Source organism: Pteropus medius, unplaced genomic scaffold, assembly GCF_902729225.1.
Source record: "Pteropus medius unplaced genomic scaffold, Ma_sr-lr_union100, whole genome shotgun sequence".
In the NCBI taxonomy this organism is placed as follows: domain Eukaryota; kingdom Metazoa; phylum Chordata; class Mammalia; order Chiroptera; family Pteropodidae; genus Pteropus; species Pteropus medius.
Window position 1 is genome coordinate 5,167,266 of NW_024354503.1, and position 17,563 is coordinate 5,184,828.

At 46.0% G+C, this 17,563-nt stretch overlaps 2 protein-coding genes and 1 long non-coding RNA gene across 9 annotated transcripts in view; 2 read left to right on the forward strand and 1 right to left on the reverse strand.

Annotated features, from left to right (window-relative positions):
- The window catches only part of ARID1A (AT-rich interaction domain 1A), a 63,532-nt gene extending 58,053 nt beyond the window's left edge, over positions 1–5,479 (forward strand). The window contains exons 18-20 of one of the 2 annotated variants that reach the window (XM_039854544.1): positions 52–943; positions 1,300–1,430; positions 3,131–5,479. In XM_039854544.1, coding sequence (XP_039710478.1) covers positions 52–943; positions 1,300–1,430; positions 3,131–4,861 — 2,754 coding nt within the window. In that variant the 3' untranslated portion in view covers positions 4,862–5,479. The remainder of the gene's footprint in view (positions 1–51; positions 944–1,299; positions 1,431–3,130) is intronic. The other variant, XM_039854545.1, reaches the window with a different exon arrangement.
- Positions 5,480–10,765: 5,286 nt separating this feature from the next.
- LOC120595994 (uncharacterized) lies at positions 10,766–13,507 on the reverse strand. 2 transcript variants are annotated; one of them, XR_005651051.1, is made up of 3 exons: positions 13,391–13,507; positions 12,607–12,783; positions 10,766–12,214 (listed from the first exon to the last, which is right to left on the reverse strand). It is a non-coding gene; the product is annotated as an uncharacterized LOC120595994 (long non-coding RNA). The 2 variants fall into 2 exon arrangements; XR_005651050.1 differs by having other exon boundaries at positions 10,766–12,783.
- The window catches only part of PIGV (phosphatidylinositol glycan anchor biosynthesis class V), a 12,940-nt gene continuing 7,448 nt past the window's right edge, over positions 12,072–17,563 (forward strand). For 2 of the 5 annotated variants that reach the window (XR_005651049.1, XM_039854166.1), the window contains exons 1-2: positions 12,779–13,254; positions 14,933–15,067. Coding sequence is in view for 4 of the 5 variants with exons in the window: in XM_039854166.1 (XP_039710100.1) it covers positions 14,990–15,067 (78 nt within the window). In the remaining variant the exon portion in view is untranslated. The other 3 variants (XM_039854167.1, XM_039854168.1, XM_039854169.1) reach the window with 3 other exon arrangements.

Genomic DNA, 17,563 nt, shown 5'->3' on the forward strand with positions numbered 1-17,563 from the left:
TCGTCCCTTGAGTGTAAAGTATTAACTTCCCCCTGCTTGTCCCTGTCTTAGAATTACAAGCGGCCGATGGATGCCACATATGGCCCTCCTGCCAAGCGGCATGACGGGGAGATGTACAGTGTGCCATACAGCACAGGGCAGGGGCAGCCCCAGCAGCAGCAGCTGCCCCCAGCCCAGCCCCAGCCCACCACTCAGCAACAAGCTGCCCAGCCTTCCCCTCAGCAAGATGTATACAACCAGTATGGCAATGCCTATCCTGCCACCGCCGCTGCTGCTGCCGAGCGCCGACCAGCAAGTGGCCCCCAGAACCAGTTTCCATTCCAATTTGGCCGAGACCGTGTCTCTGCACCCCCTGGCTCGAATGCCCAGCAGAATATGCCACCGCAAATGATGGGAGGCCCCATACAGGCATCAGCTGAGGTTGCTCAGCAAGGCACCATGTGGCAGGGGCGCAATGACATGACCTACAATTATGCCAACAGGCAGAGCACAGGCTCTGCCCCCCAGGGCCCCGCCTATCATGGCGTGAACCGAACAGATGAAATGCTGCACACGGATCAGAGGCCCAACCATGAAGGCCCGTGGCCTTCCCATGGCACACGCCAGCCTCCATATGGTCCCTCTGCCCCCGTCCCCCCCATGACAAGGCCCCCTCCATCCAACTACCAGCCCCCGCCAAGCATGCAGAATCACATTCCTCAGGTATCCAGCCCTGCTCCCCTGCCCCGGCCAATGGAGAACCGTACTTCTCCTAGCAAGTCTCCATTCCTGCACTCTGGGATGAAGATGCAGAAGGCAGGTCCCCCAGTACCTGCCTCGCACATAGCACCTGCCCCTGTGCAGCCCCCCATGATTCGACGGGACATCACCTTCCCACCTGGCTCTGTCGAAGCCACACAACCTGTGTTGAAGCAGAGAAGGCGGCTCACCATGAAAGATATCGGTAAGGAGACCTCCCTGACTGGGTTGTGTAATCTGCTCCTTTTCATCTTGTCCATTGTTCTCTCTCCATCCTGATATTCTGAATGAGGTGTATAGCGCTAAGATAGGGCCAAAGAAATTTGAGTAAGGAAGAAATCTGCTGATTTCATTCAGGCTTTTTCTTAAAAGAATCGCCATGCAGTGATGTCCTAAGAGAGCCTAGAAGCCCTGAGGGGCAGTTGTATGTCTTCTCCCAGTTAGGAACTGTGTTTCACCGTGTATTATCTTCACAGTACCTTAACTGACAGGCCAGTCTTGGGGGGGACCTCCAGCCAACTTGGGCTTGGTAGATGGATGATTGGAAGGTTTTTATTTCAGGAACTCCAGAGGCATGGCGGGTAATGATGTCCCTCAAGTCTGGGCTGCTGGCAGAGAGCACATGGGCATTAGATACCATTAACATCCTACTGTATGATGACAACAGCATCATGACCTTCAGCCTGAGTCAGGTGAGTATAAGTGCCTAGGGAAGATTTGAAGATTGGGACGGCCTAGGATGATCTTGAAGTAGGCAGTACTAAGTGACAGGGAATTAACTCATCTCTGGCCAACATGGTCTCCTCTCTTTCTGTCTCTCTCTGTTGTCTTCCATGCCAGTACTTTGCCACTGGCCATAGGCCCAGAATACTAAGAACAATAATAATTTGTATAAGGTATCAGAATTGACTTCAAAGGGAATTTTTGAGAAACTTTTTGGTATTGGTAAGAAATGCAGATTCTGTTGATGTCTTTTAGACTACCAGGAAGAAACTACAGTCTCTATGAGTGAGCAGAGTCTTTCCCTTTCTTATTTCATCCACTCCAAATAGAAGAGATCATTGTCGATCCTATTTTCCTAAGGTGTAGAATGGGAAGTGTGAAGAAAGTATGCTGGGGCCGGGAGTGATGTTTTTGCAGAGGTGATTTCTCCAGACCTCCACACAGACCTCCACAGGATGTACACCCTGGGCTTTCCTAGTAGCTGGGAAGAGTTTCTGCTGCACCATTCTACTCTTTCTTTTGATCATCTTTAGTACCTACCAACCAATCTGTATATCAAGGAGCTGACTAAGAGGGACATTGTTATTAATAGTTACTATTTATTGTGCCCTAATTTTGTACCAGCTTCTTAATATTTTCTTTCATGTTATACAACAGTCTTCTGAAGCAGAGGTGGCCTCTTAGAGATGAGTGAATAGGCTCAGTGTTAACTTTGCCTAGGTTCATACAACTATCAGCAGAATCTTTCTGATTTTAAAGCCTGACTTTATGTCCATTACATAGTACTGCCTCCCATGAAGAAGTAAAGGAACAAATATTGATCAAACAATTTTCCATATACTAGGCATTTTGATATATTCCATTTTTGACCTCAGAACAACCCTGTAAAGTTAAAGAATTTCCATCATTTTCGATGGAAAAATGGGAAAACTACAGCTTAGAAAGTTAAATCACACAGCTAGTTCCTGAAAAAGCCAAAATTTAAACCTAGATCTTTCTAATGCTAAAGCCCTTATTTTTTTCCATTCTGCTATACTGGTCAACCAGAAATTAATCTGACTGGAGATTGATGTTTTCTTTTAGAGGTAAATGGCCTATACAGGATCTAAGTTGAAATTTGGGTCTCCCTAATTCCAGCCTCCTAGACTGTTGGGAAGCTTGGAGAAGAGAGCAGATGGACATCTGTCCACACTGCATTCCCCCTCTCAGCTTGTGTTGGAAGGGGTCATTTCACCATGCCTAGCCTTGGGCTCTACTTGGCAGTGGGTTGTAGTGTTCTAAGAGGGACAGTGACCAATGGGTAAGAAACTAGGCCTGGCGAAGAAAAGCAGAAATTGGTTGGGAAAGAGGAGGCTGAGAGGTGGTGGCGCTGGCTGTGAGGTACAGAGCTGCTGGTCAGCATGTCCATCCTGGAGGCAGGCTCACATGAGGGGAAGTTGGGTAGAACGAGGGTAAGTTGTGCCAGTCATAGGAGAGAATGACTCATGCAGTGGAGAGCATTTGGGAAAGGAGCAACTCTGCCTTTCCCAGTGATAACCAATGTCTGACTTAGAAGGAAAGAGGGGAGACCAGGTAGAAGACGCCTTGGATTTGGAGGTCTCTCAAGTGAAGGATTTTCATCTTAGCCTACTTTCCTCCCTTAATTTATTTTCTGTTCTTTCTCTTTTAGCTCCCAGGGTTATTAGAGCTCCTTGTGGAATATTTCCGACGTTGCCTGATTGAGATCTTTGGCATTTTAAAGGAGTACGAGGTGGGTGACCCAGGGCAGAGAACACTACTAGACCCTGGGAGATTCAGCAAGGCGTCTAGTCCAGCCCCTGTGGAAGGGGAGGATGAAGAAGACCTTCTAGGTCCTCAACTAGAGGAGGAGGAAGAAGAGGAAGTAGCTGAAAATGATGAGGAGATGGCCTTTTCAGGCAAAGATAAGGCAGCCTCAGAGAATAGTGAGGAGAAACTTACTAGTAAGTTTGACAAGCTTCCAGTAAAGATCGTGCAGAAGAATGACCCATTTGTGGTGGACTGCTCAGATAAGCTTGGGCGCGTGCAGGAGTTTGACAGTGGCCTGCTGCACTGGCGGATTGGTGGGGGGGACACCACTGAGCATATCCAGACCCACTTTGAGAGCAAGACAGAGCTGCTGCCTATCTGGCCTCATGTGCCCTGCCTGTCAGTCACACGGAAGCATGTCACAGCAGCAGAGGGTACACCAGGGACAACAGAACAGGAGGGCCCCCCACTAGATGGCCCTCCAGAAAAACGGATCACAGCTACTATGGATGACATGTTGTCCACCCGGTCTAGCACATTGACCGAGGAGGGATCTAAGAGTGCAGAGGCCACCAAGGAGAGCAGCAAGTTTCCATTCGGCATCAGCCCAGCACAGAGCCATCGGAACATCAAGATCCTAGAGGATGAACCCCACAGTAAAGACGAGACCCCACTGTGTACCCTTCTGGACTGGCAGGATTCCCTTGCCAAGCGCTGCGTCTGTGTCTCCAATACCATTCGAAGCCTGTCGTTTGTGCCAGGCAACGACTTTGAGATGTCCAAACACCCGGGGCTGCTGCTGATCCTGGGCAAGCTGATCCTTCTACATCACAAACATCCCGAACGGAAGCAGGCACCACTAACTTATGAGAAGGAGGAGGAGCAGGACCAAGGGGTGAGCTGCAACAAAGTGGAGTGGTGGTGGGACTGCTTGGAGATGCTCCGGGAAAACACCTTGGTTACACTTGCCAACATCTCGGGGCAGTTGGACCTCTCCCCATACCCCGAGAGCATTTGCCTGCCTGTCCTGGACGGACTCCTACACTGGGCAGTCTGCCCTTCAGCTGAAGCCCAGGACCCCTTCTCCACCCTGGGCCCCAATGCCGTCCTCTCCCCCCAGAGACTGGTCTTGGAAACCCTCAGCAAACTCAGCATCCAGGACAACAATGTGGACCTGATCCTGGCCACCCCACCCTTCAGCCGCCTAGAGAAGTTGTATAGCACCATGGTGCGCTTCCTTAGTGACCGAAAGAACCCGGTATGCCGGGAAATGGCCGTGGTACTGCTGGCCAACCTGGCGCAAGGCGACAGCCTAGCAGCCCGTGCCATCGCAGTGCAGAAGGGCAGCATCGGCAACCTCCTGGGCTTCCTGGAGGACAGCCTTGCTGCCACACAGTTCCAGCAGAGCCAGGCCAGCCTGCTCCACATGCAGAACCCACCCTTCGAGCCAACTAGTGTGGACATGATGCGGAGGGCTGCCCGCGCACTGCTGGCCCTGGCCAAGGTGGATGAGAACCACTCAGAGTTCACGCTGTACGAGTCACGGCTGTTGGACATCTCAGTATCACCGTTGATGAACTCGTTGGTTTCACAAGTCATTTGTGATGTACTGTTTCTGATTGGCCAGTCATGACAGCCGTGGGACACTTCCCTCCCTGTGTGTGTGTGCGTGTGTGGAGAACTTAGAAACTGACTGTTGCCCTTTATTTATGCAAAACCACCTCAGAATCCAGTTTACCCTGTGCTGTCCAGCTTCTCCCTTGGGAAAAAGTTTCTCCTATTTCTCTTTCTTCCCCCTCCCCCCACCTTTATACCTTTCTGTTCCTTGTCCTCACCTTAATTCCCCTCAGGACCCCACCCTGTTTGAAAAGACAAAGCTCTGCCTACATAGAAGACTTTTTTATTTTAACCAAAGTTACTGTTGTTTACAGTGAGTTTGGGGAAAAAAAAACAAAAATGGCTTTCCCGGTCCTTGCATCAACGGGATGCCACATTTCATAACTGTTTTTAATGGTTAAAAAAAAAAAAAGGAAAAAAAAATACAAAAAAAAACCTGAAGGACAAAAAAGGTGACTGCTGAACTGTGTGTGGTTTATTGTTGTACATTCACAATCTTGCAGGAGCCGAGAAGTTCGCAGTTGTGGACAGACCCTGTTCACTGGAGAGGCCTGTGCAGTAGAGTGTAGACCCTTTCATGTACTGTACTGTACACCTGATACTGTAAACATACTGTAATAATAATGTCTCACATGGAAACAAGAGAAAAAACGCTGGGTCAGCAGCAAGCTGTAGTTTTTAAAAATGTTTTTAGTTAAACATTGAGGAGAAAAAAAAAAGGCTTTTCCCCCAAAGTATCATGTGTGAACCTACAACACCCTGACCTCTTTCTCTCCTCCTTGATTGTATGAATAACCCTGAGATCACCTCTTAGAACTGGTTTTAACCTTTAGCTGCAGCGGCTGTGCTGCCACGTGTGTATATATATGACGTTGTACATTGCACATACCCTCGGATCCCCACAGTTTGGTCCCCTTCCCAGCTACCCCTTTATAGTATGACGAGTTAACAAGTTGGTGACCTGCACAAAGCGAGACACAGCTATTTAATCTCTTGCCAGACATCGCCCCTCTTGGCGCGATGCTCTACAGGTCTCTGTAAAAAGTCCTTGCTGTCTCAGCAGCCAATCAACTTATAGTTTATTTTTTTTTCTGGGTTTTTGTTTTGTTTTGTTTTCTTTCTAATCGAGGTGTGAAAAAGTTCTAGGTTCAGTTGAAGTTCCTGATGAAGAAACACAATTGAGATTTTTTCAGTGATAAAATCTGCATATTTGTATTTCAAACAAATGTAGCTAAAACTTGATGTAAATTCCTCCTTTTTTCCTTTTTTGGCTTAATGAATATCATTTATTCAGTATGAAATCTTTATACTATATGTTCCACGTGTTAAGAATAAATGTACATTAAATCTTGGTAAGACGTTTGTGAGGCTTTTTATTATTTTCAAACTATTTAAAAGCCTGATCTTTTGGGGACACAGGGAGCTGGTCCTACTCCTGCAACTCTTCCCTTGGTGTGCTCTCTCCCCTAAATGGTGGCATCCTGGGCACTGTCATTTCTTCACCATATTTCACTTTACCTTCCACATTGTAAGTCTAAATTTAAGAAACCTAAGGTGATTTTGCCCACAAGAGGAAGTTACAGACATAAAGAGCATTTTAGCCTCTTGAAATAAAAGTGGGTTTAAATAGCCAAAGAAATTGATGATACCCTAGGGAAAAAAATGGGAAATAGTTGGCAAGAAGGTGATCTCTGTTTTCTTAGAAATTAACAATAAGACAACCATTTATTTGGAGGCAGCTTCCAATTTAACAATTAATTTCTACAGATTGACTCTCCTGATCCCAGATTAGAGCATTCAGCTGCCTTGACATCTGTTTGGAAGTTTAATTTGAACACACCCAAACTAAAATGTCCTCTTCCACTAGAAACCTGCTTCTCTTATAGTTTCCTCAGTAAATCGCAACTTCATCACTTGGCAAAAAAAAAAATCTCTGGCTACTTTCATGTCCACCTCCAGTCTGTCTGCACTCCAAAAAATAATCCTCAGTCCAGCCACTACCAGTGTAGTTCAAGGCATTATCATATCTTTCTTCAAATATCCTCCAAACTGGCCTCCCTGCTTCTGCTAGACCTGATTGAACCTATTCTCAACATAGCAACCAGAATCTCCTTTAAAACCTAAGTCAGATCAAAATCCTTCAGTGCTTCTCCCAGTATATGTAAGTCCAGATCATAATAATGACCTAAAAGGCCCTCAGTTAATCTAGTTTGCCCTTACTTCCCTGGTCCCTTCTCTCTTCCCCATTGCTCACTCCACTGTACAGGGCTGTTGGGGCCTTTGCTCTGAACAGAATACTCAGCAGATAACTGCATGGTTCAAGTCCTCATCTCCAAGTCTTTGCTCAAATATTGTATCAGTGAAACTCCCTGACCACCTTATTTAAAATAGCAATCTGCTCCCCTGCTATATTTCCCTTCTCTGCCTTATTTCTCTTTATAGTACTTATTACTATCTGGCCTATTGTATATTGTACTTACCTCTCATCTACTGGAATGTAAGCTCTCTGAGGGCAGAGGTGTTTTATTTATTCACTGCTATATCCCTGTCCTACAGGCACATTGTTGTTAAATGAAATGTAGATGTTGGCCAGAAGCACTTACTTTCATAAGATAAGGCTAATGTTGCAATATATAGCTTCTCTGTTCATCCCCTTCCTTAGGGAAACAGTGGAGAAACCAGAAGTATTAAGTAATGCTATTATTGTGGACACTTAGAAGTGAAACTTGGAACTACAGCTTTCTATTGAGTACCTACTTGTGTACCAGAAATAATAATCAAGTAATCCTAAAACAGTCCCATGCCTGTGAGATCAGTATTCTTGCTCCCATTTTATAGTTCAAGAAAGTGGCTTGTAGGAGGTCACACACCAAGCAAGGCCCCCTGACTCCAAGATCCATGCTCTTCCTAAAATACCACACTGTACCTCTTTCCTGGGTCAGAGGATAACCAGAAGTAACTAGATCTAGCTGTGGTGCTCGGCAGGCAAGATTTGTTTTTGTTGTATTTAGCATGAGATAAAATTGTCCCAAGAATTTCAATCAAGTTTTCATCAAAAGAGGTGTGGTTAATATTTGGGTCAGGGCCAGGAATGAATAATTAGTATTTATCGAGAGGGGGTGGAAATAGAGATAGTTGGCTTTCATCAACCAAGATGCCTTCCTAGGACACTTCTGGAAAAATAGTAAATGGGAAGGTTTTCATATCTATATTTTGGTGAGCAATATTGCTAATGGCTATTTTTGCTCTGGGTCTCTTGAACTCAACTTTCTAGTATAGAAAGTACATTTCTGGGCTATGTGTGGATCATTACCTAGGAGTTTGGTTTCCTGGGTTCCTTTCATCTGCTCTCCTGCAATGTGCAGGAGGAGCCTAGCCTGGTCTCCAGTTTCTGACTGGAGTTACCACTGGCGGTGAACTGCTAGCCACTGAGCTGTGAGTAATTTGCTTTTGAGAAGTAAATAGAACCTTGCCAGTAGAGAACCCAGGGGTGTGGCCAGTAGTTCTTTTCCCAGGCTCCTCCCTCCTCACCCCCCAAATGACCTTAACCTTCTTTCAGAGCTGGAGAGCAGCCAAGTCTGGCCTAAACAATACTCTCAACCTCATTGGCTCTTTTGCCTTACAGCCACTGCCACCCCCAAGTGGCTAAGGCCCTTCCCACTAGGCCTCTAAGTAGGGTCAAGGTTTTCTAACTACTGAAAGGCAAACACCAAAGAAAGGGTGAAAAATATCCACTGTCCCTGCATTTAAAGAATCAGTGTTCAGGTCCTGCAATTGGCTGAGAGGACAGGGTCTTTGTATTGGGGTGGATGGGCATCTTCAAATGATAATGGCAGAGGCCCAAAAAGTATTCTTTTGATAAATGTCCAAGACCTGATTGGTGCCACCCCAGGTTTCAGGATGGATGTAAATATTACCCAGTGTCCTTGGAAACTGCCAATGAATGCCTTTTATCCACAGCAAAAAGAAGTAGCATAAAGTTCTGGTAAGGCACAGCTGCCTGTCATCACAGGCATTAGCCCTGCCTGCGAACAGTTGGCAGTGACAGGTACCAGAGGCCTATGTGGTCACTTCTGTCCCACAATAGTATGGCCTCAAAACCAATATCCCAGATCGGGGTCACCTTATCCAGTATTCTCATAGGATTGGGGTCATGGAAAGTTTAGTGTCTGGAAACTGAGCTACTGAGAATAGGTATAACAGGCTGTTCCTCTGCCCAGCCTGGGGTCAAGGCCATTTGCAGATGTGGAGCAAGGCAAGGCAGCTACAAAGAGAAATGAATTGTCAGGTTTTTCCAGGGATGGGAGTGCTCCAGAGAACCATCAAACTTCCTTCTTCACAGTGGGAAAATCACTCGCTCTGCTTTTCTTTCAGGGAGTTACAATAGCCCATATTTACACTTTATGAACACTTTACACATATGAACACTTTAAATGCCAAGTACTATAAAATCCATGAGATAGATATTATCTTCATGAGGACAAGGTCTGTGTGTCTATCTTGCTCAGTGTTACATCCTCATCCTCTGTCACATAGTAGGCCCTCCTATTGTTGAATAAATCAAACAGATAAGATAGAAATTTAGTGGAGGAAAGAATAGGTAGGAGTCGGTGTGCTCTATGTAGTATTCTCGGCATAACCTGTAAAGACTTAGTCATGTGGAAAAAAAAGGGAGAGGAAAAGAGGCAAACCTGAGAAAAAATAGTGTAGTGTGATAGAAAAATCCAGCCTGGGAGGCTAGAGACCTGAATTCAAGTCTCACCTCTGCCACTAGCTGTGTAACTTTAAGCCAATCACTCCTCCTCTCTGAGTCTTAGTTCTCTCATCCATGAAATATACGTATCAGATTAAATGAATCTATTCACCAGATCTTCATTGAGTACATACAATGTGCAAAGCACTGTTCTAATGCTGGTAATACTTTGAACAAGGCCCCCACTTCTCATAGCGCTTACATTCCCTAAGAGGAAAACATGATGAAATGAGTAAAATTCATGGACAGGACAACAAGGTGGTGATAAGTGCTATGAAAACTGAACAGGGTGATGGGATAGTATAGGGTGGGGGTGTGGCCAGGTAGTCAAGGAAGGCCTCTCTGAGGAGGTGACATTCAGCCGAGATCTGAATGTAGTGGGGCTGGCCAAAGGGTGGTCTGGCAGTGAAGTGTTTCAAGCAGGAGAAACAGCAAGAGCAGAGCCAGGCAAGTACAAGAAACAGAAATGCTGTTAATCTCTTACATTCTAGGATTCTAGAAATAGTGATGCATTTCTTACATTTGTTAGGTCAGGGGGTTTTGTATTATGAAAGTGTTTCTTAGTGGTGTGGGATATTTGCTTCTTAATGAAACTGGCTATGTCCATGGTACAGAGTCTTTCTGGAGCCCTGGGATGCGTCTCTGTCTCCCTGGCTCTTCCACAATGCTGGTCGCTCAGCTGGCTCCCTGTGTAGATGCAGGCTCCATTTTAGCTGCCGACTCGGAAAGCAGAATGGAGAGAGCTGCCTCCTCCACTACTTACTCACAGCCTTGGAGGCCCAGAACTCCCTCCCATTCCCACCTAGTCTTCTTCCATTCTGACAAGCCAGGGCTTTGAGAGCACAAGATTCAGCTTCCTTGTTTTCCTGTCAGAGCAGGAGCCAGAAAATGAAACAGGAAGCAGAGCGGAAGAGCCGGGGGCAGGGGGGTGGGGGGGTGTTGATAGCAGAGAAGGAAAGGAAGGAGAAATTGCAGGAAAGTAAAGCTGATTATCTGGACAAAGTTCTACCTCTAAAGGTTGACAGTTGAGCTTTTAGAAAACATTCTGACTTGTCGCAAGGGACCCCTGTCCTTTTTACAAAGATTTTTGAAAGAATTTGGGGTGGACAGAGAGAACCTTAAGAAATGCATGTCTTTTCCCCCTGTGAATTCACAAAGCAAGGACAGTTCATTTCTCAGTTTTATCTTTGCAAACAAAGTGCTGCTTGGAGGCTCACGGACTTCTAGAGCCTTAAGCCACAACCTCAGGCTTCAGTCAAGAGTGTGCCCCACAGCTTTGTCTATTCACTCACAGGCCTTTGGAACTCAAAGTGTGTGTCACTGAAAAAATGGGGGAAGAGTCTTCTAAACTCCATTTTTTCCCTTCTCCTCCAATGAATGATTAAAATGTGACCTATACTTTAGTCACCTTATACACAGCAAATACCTGAGGACAGTTTAGTTCTCAAGGCCTGAACTAAGTTATAAAGAATCAAAAGATACAGTCCATGGCCCCCACAAAACTGATCTGGGCTAGTTCCTTTGCCTGAGAGAGAGCAACCATCTCTTTGTTCCCACCCACATGAGTAGTGGTTGCAGAAGATAAACCCCTCCCTCAGCCAGGGCTGTGGCCAGAGGCTAACCCAGACCCTAACATCGTTTGGAGGGCAGATAACTGAAACCGCAGGCTTTGGAATCCTGAGAAACAAGAAATCCACCAACGGAGAAGGATTTATTATCTATTTCCTTTAAGGAGGGTGCAAAGTTGTTCTAACAGTTTCCGTTACAGGGGTACCAACTGGCTGCTCCTCCCTAACAGACGGTTTTGTTGAGTTAGCTCCTTTTCTTCTTCTTTTTTGGTCCCACTTCCTAAGAGAAAAACTGCTTGAATGAGGAAGGAGAAAGGAGTCCTGGCGAGGGTGTTCTCTGAAGTTTCCTTCACCATCCTCATTAGCCACCTGAGGTGGGGCTGAGAACTGAAGTAGGACAGAAGGTCCCTGGTAGCTGGAGGGGAAAGTCAGGGGGATCCCCTGCTTTCTTCACACCCAGGACGCAGGGTGCCGCTGCTGGCCACAGAAACCCCAAGAAGTCTTTTCTTTCTATTCGGAGAACATCTATTGTGTGCCAGGCCCTGTGCTGAGCTGTTGTTGCCTGACAGCAGGGAAAATGCGGCTCTTGCTTCGGTGAAGAAACCACTGGCCAGCCCCTCAACTCCGAGAGCCTCCGCACACATGGAAACTCAGTGGATGTTTGTGGGGTGGAACTGGGGCAAGAACACGACTCTGAGACAGTAGCCCCGGAGGACTAACTGATGGTGGGGGAGGGGGCCTTGAAGAGCGTGCAGTACAAGAGGGAACTCTTAAGGTGTCACCAAGGCGTAGAGGCGCCAAGGTTGAGGGCCCGGAGTCATGGGGCTCCGTCGTACCCGCCCCACTCGGAGTCAACATGGCCGCCGCAGAGGGGGCGGGGCGGCTCCAAGTCCGGGCAGGAGAGGGGCGGGGCCGCCGTCGGCGGAGTCAGTGCACAGGCGCAGGCCGCTCGGAGTCCCGGATGGAGGAGCTGCGGTTCGGGCCCTGCTTTGGAGGTTGAGAGTGGCGGGCGCTGGGGACCCGGCGCCAGCGTGGGAGCCCTGGAGTTCTTGGGGGAGGGAAGTTGTCAAACGGAGGCCGAGGGACATGAGGCGGAGGCTGCCGAGAAGCGGGGAGTCCCGCCCCTCCGCCATTGCGGCCTCGGGGTGCCGCCTCTTCCTTTACAGCCTCCCGCCTTCCCCTGCCTTCCGGCCCTGTAGTCGGGTCAGGCCACACCGGCTCCCTCGGAAATAGCCCCTGGACCTTGGCCTCTTTGGGGAGAGTAGATGCCCGATCCCCGCTTGGGGCTGTACCCGAAAGAAGCAGGCAAGAAGAGTCTTTAGACCTGGCTGGGCTGGCAGAAAGCGGCCCCTGGCTCGTGATGGCCAGCAGCCCCCAAGGCCTCTGGCCCCAAGGACTCTTGGGCAGAGCTATTTCCCCATCCCACAGAAGATGTCTTACCTAGAGGATCCAGACTCGAAATCAGCAGGCTTCTCTGTATTCTCAGATAGGCGACACCCTGCCCTAAGCATACCCAGCAAGAGCATGCTCTGTCGTTGGACAACTACTAGGCTAGGAGTTGAGAGACCTGGGTTGTAATCCTGGCTCAGAAACAGCACATCTTGGCTGGGGTGAGGCCTGGTGGGAAGACCATTAAGTTTCAGAATAAAAAAAAAACTCAGAACTTTCTCTTTAAATATAGCTTTGAGTGTGCCACTTGACCCCAGTGAGCCTCAGTTTCCATATCCATAAAATGGCGATGGCAATTATACAGGCCTCACAGGGTCTAATGAAATCTATAATGTCAAAGCTATGGAGATTTTTATTACTCACCTCTCTGGGGCATATTTACCTCACGGGAAAATAAAGTAAAACTAGTTACTCTTCAAGTGTCCTGCCAGTTAAGAGTCTGTGATTTGGCAAAGTGGTTGTTGGGACGTGAGGTTGGCAATTAGCTGAAAGGGAGAACTCACTGGCTTTATTTTGTTTTTACTTGGTTTACCTGTAAATTAAGTGTAAGCTACAATACAAGTCTCCTGTGGTCGCTGGGGCTAAAGCTTGACTCTGCAGAGAGGAAAGGAAGAATGGCAGCCTGGTGAAGAGGCAGAGGTGGGTTAAGTGCTTTTCTGTTCCTAATTTCTCTTCTACATGTGGGTGGAAAGTGAAGAAGGGAAAAAGTGAATTCACCCTAGGATAGAGAACCAGCGGCTGTGTTTGGTTGGCTGTGTCTGTTTCTGCGACTCACCTCTATAAAACTAGTCAGGTGTTGGAAATGTTGGGTAGATTCACAGACTACCTCCGCTCTCTGGGGTTTTCAGAAGCTAGCCTTTGAACTGAATTTTGATGAGCAGACTGGTGTGGCGTTTGTGGCCCCTCCCTTCCTCTAGGCTTCCTGGTGATGGAGTAAGCAGCAGGCGCCCCCTTGTGCTGAGGATAAGTACTGTTGCTATTGGCAAATCTCGCTCCCTTTCTGGAGAAATTTTATTTTCCTATGGCTTCTGTGAATAGTCTTGCTCTTAACATGAGGATGGTGGGAGGGATACTTGGAGCAGTGATTTTATATCCAGAGCCAATGAACTGATGATGCCATATCCTGTTCTTACCACTTCCACTCAGAACAGGGGCTTAAAATGCCTGTTTATATGCTAGGTCCTGGGGATATAGTTGTGAGCGAGATAAACCCCCTGCCTCACAAGCAACTTAATTAAGCAATAGCAGTAAAGACCACATGGCAGAGTGCAATGAGAGCATATCGCATAGTCTAGTGAGGGTCAGAGAAGAATCCCAGAAACAAGTGGTACCTAAAGGTTTGATACCAGCCCTCCTTGTTAATTTCTCAGTTTAAGTATTTTTTCCTTTAGGGATAGTTCTTCACCCCAGCTTGGTGAGCTGCCTCATATGCTCTTACCCTCCCTTCTGATGTCCCAGACTAGATCTGTGGGAGCCATTGCTACTTATTTTAGCCAAACGAATTGTTAATAAAAAATAATGCCTTAAAGTGCATTCCTTGCCTCAGAATGGCTTTGCAATTGTTTATATGTTGCTGCCATTCCAATAAAGAGATGAGAAATAAGTTTTCTCCATCCCTAGTAGACAACTCTGTCTTCCTACTAAGTTTGTTTTAGCAATGTGAGCTGGCTGAACTCCTGCAGAGTGGTGGTTTTCTTTTCCTTCTCCACTTAATTTAACAGACCAGCTGAACACACATCAGAGAGCTAAGCTAGAGTGTGTAGTTATTATGGTTTCTTAGTTCACTCTATGCCCCATTTTTGGGATTCTGGTTTGGGACCTGGTTTATTATTCTGGGCAGGAGGAAGGGCGCACACACCAAATAATAGCAACCATAATGTAGATGTGGTAGTACTTCACACTCTTGTCCATTTCACCACCCTGACAATTTTGTGAGACAGGCAAAATAATCTGCTCCCATTTTATACATAAAGAATTGAGGCTCAGAAGGTCTAAATGAGAACGTCTGAGCCAAACAGAGCTAGGATTTGAACCTAGGTCTTTAGTTCCTGCAAAGGGCACTCAGCAGCCTTTTTAAAGACTTCCTGCGAGTTTTGCTTCCCAGTTTCATGCCTGTGTGGAACTTTCCCAGCAAGAATACAGTACTTCAGAGAGACACTAAATGACATCTGCCTTCAAGATGCTTTTCCCTCATCTGGGAAGTTAGGTGGTTAAGTTCGCCTACTAATACTGAAGGGGGAGCCTCTTGTGAAGAATGCTTTCAAGAATTTACTTTCAACCAATGTGTGACATTTCTCCTTTGGGTTTTGGCGTTTAGAAGCCTGAGGGAGCTCAGTCCTGGCAGCAGCATCCCTGCTTTCCTGGTGGTGACAGGATGTGGCCCCTGGACCCATCCCGGAAAGAGGTGCTGAGGTTTGCGATCAGCTGCCGTGTCTTAACTCTGGTGCTCCAGGTCAGTCTCTTATCTTTTGTCCTAAACATGCTGTTGCCACATGACTGGGCTAGGCTCTAAGAATAGTTCTCATCTTCTTTCAGCCTTCCGAGTGTACGCCTCCATGCGGTTGAAACCGTAGACACTTAGACTTCATAGCTGAAAAGTAAGTTGTCAGGAATCTTAGAAAAGGTCTATTCATCCCTTGTTTTACACATGAAACCGCAGAGGCCTGGAAAAGTTAAATGGCTTCCCTAAAGTCACATAGCAAGTTAGAGAAGGGCCAGAATCAGACCTCACGTTTTCTAACTCCTGAGCTAGTGGTCTTTCCAAAAGACCATGATGTTCTGTAACCAGAGATGCCTTTAGGGTATGAGCTCTCAAAGCATTGCCCTGGGTCCCCTTACCAGGAGACCAAGCTCTGTGTCAGTCAGTTCAGTGGGAGAGAGGTGGCACTGTCCTGAGACCATCTGTATATTCGTTTAGTCAGCAATGGTTCCTACTCTTCCCCAGGTGTCTTCCCCTTGCTGCCTCACCCACACAGTCCTCAGAATGCATTTGCACTTTTGCAACTCCCTTTCCCCTCCAAGACTGCCGTTATACGTATTTTAATCAAATTTTATATATTTATGAATTATATGCGGTGCCTAGCACAGTGCCCAGCGCTTAGTAGGTCCTCAGTATGCGTTGTTGAATATAGCTGACACTCTAGGTATGTTATATTAGCATAATTGTGTGTACCTTTTATCACAAGCTCCATTCTCTCTGAGGCTCAGAGCTGGTTCCTTTGTGGAAACCGCTCCTCTTGCCTCCCTCTCTAGTAGACGTAGCAGGCTCTGGTGGGTCCCAGGCTTAGGTAAAAGTGTCTTTAACTTGGAGACTGGAGCTGTTATCTGTGACTGTCACTCATGTCCCATTTGTTTTCACTGTTTGAAGTGGTCCGATTTAAAAAAAAAAAAAAAGAATAAAAGAGAAAGAGCCTTAAAAATAAGGTCATACTCTTGGTGCCAGGCTGGAAACTAACTCTATGATACCTTTGAACCAGCATCAGTTGAGTGATTGACAGAACCAATGGAGCAATACTGTGAATCGGCATCTGGGATATGGAACCAGGACAGCCGGGTTCTAATTCAACTGGTTATTTGGAAATGAGGATGTTTTCTCTAGACTGTTCACTCAACCACAAAATTTTATTAAGTACCTACTCTGTTCTAAGAACTGTGCTAGATCGTGAGTATAAAAAGTCATGGTCTCTTTTCCCTTAAGTAGCCGACAGTCTAATGGGGCAAAAAGACATTTATCAATAATGCTATTTCATTATCCCTCCTTCTAGCTTTAAAGCTTATAACATCAGAATATATTGTCAGTTACCCTTCATTGTTGCTGCCATTTCTGTTAATGACAGCTCATTCCTCTTCATTCCTTGAAGATTTTAGCTCCTGATTCACTGTTACTCTTTCCAGCACAACAGTTGATTTCTCGATGGTTTGAATATTAATAAATTTGATATACCTGACCACTATCTCCTGTCTTTCCAGCTCACTCCCTCTAGTAACTCACAGCTCTAATGATTCTTCTAACTCCTCAGGATTTCTAATCCATTGATTCTATCACCATTTCACTGACCCTCGCACAGTTCATGGCTATAGCTCTGCATCTTACCAGCTTAGAGTCCATGGTCCATCATGCATGCCCACACAACTTGCTTGCTTCCTTTTCCTTGTGTCTTGTTCACAAGACAAAAGCCTAATCTCAGTTAAATTTAGTTCTCTGCCCATTCCATGCCTGCATCTGATCAGAGAAAAATACAGCTGTATTAACTAGTTTCTTTTCATTCAAGATCATTAACTGAAGCGAGTCCTTTTAGTGCTACTTGGCAATCTTTAGTGTATTTCCCTGGTCCATTCACTCCCATCCCCATTCTCTCAAATTTTCTGCACATCAGAATCACCTAAGGGAGTTTAAAAATATATCAGTGCCCAGGCTGTATCCCATACCAGTTTTTTTTAAAAAACATTTTTTTTAGTTACAGTGGATATACAATATTATATTAGTTTCAGGTATACAACATAGTGATTAGACATTTATATAACTTATGAAGTGATCACTCCGATAACTATATACGGTGTCAGATCACTCATCTGACACCGTATATAGTTATTACAATACTATTGACTATATTCCTTATGCTATACTTTATATCCCCATGACTGTTTTGTAACTACCATTTTGTACTTCTTAATCCCCTCTTCTTTTTCACTCACTCCCGCAATCCCCCAAATATTCTGGCAACCCTCAAAATAGTCTCTGTATCTATGAGTTTGTTTCTGTTTTATTTTGTTCTTTAGATTCCACATATAAGTGAAATCATATGGCATTTGTCTTTCTCTGTCTGACTAACTCTACTCAGCACAGTACCCTCTCTCTAGTTCTATCTATGTTGTTGCAGATGGCATGATTTCCTTTTTTTTTTTATGGCTGAGTAATATTCTATTATATGTGTATATATATGTATAT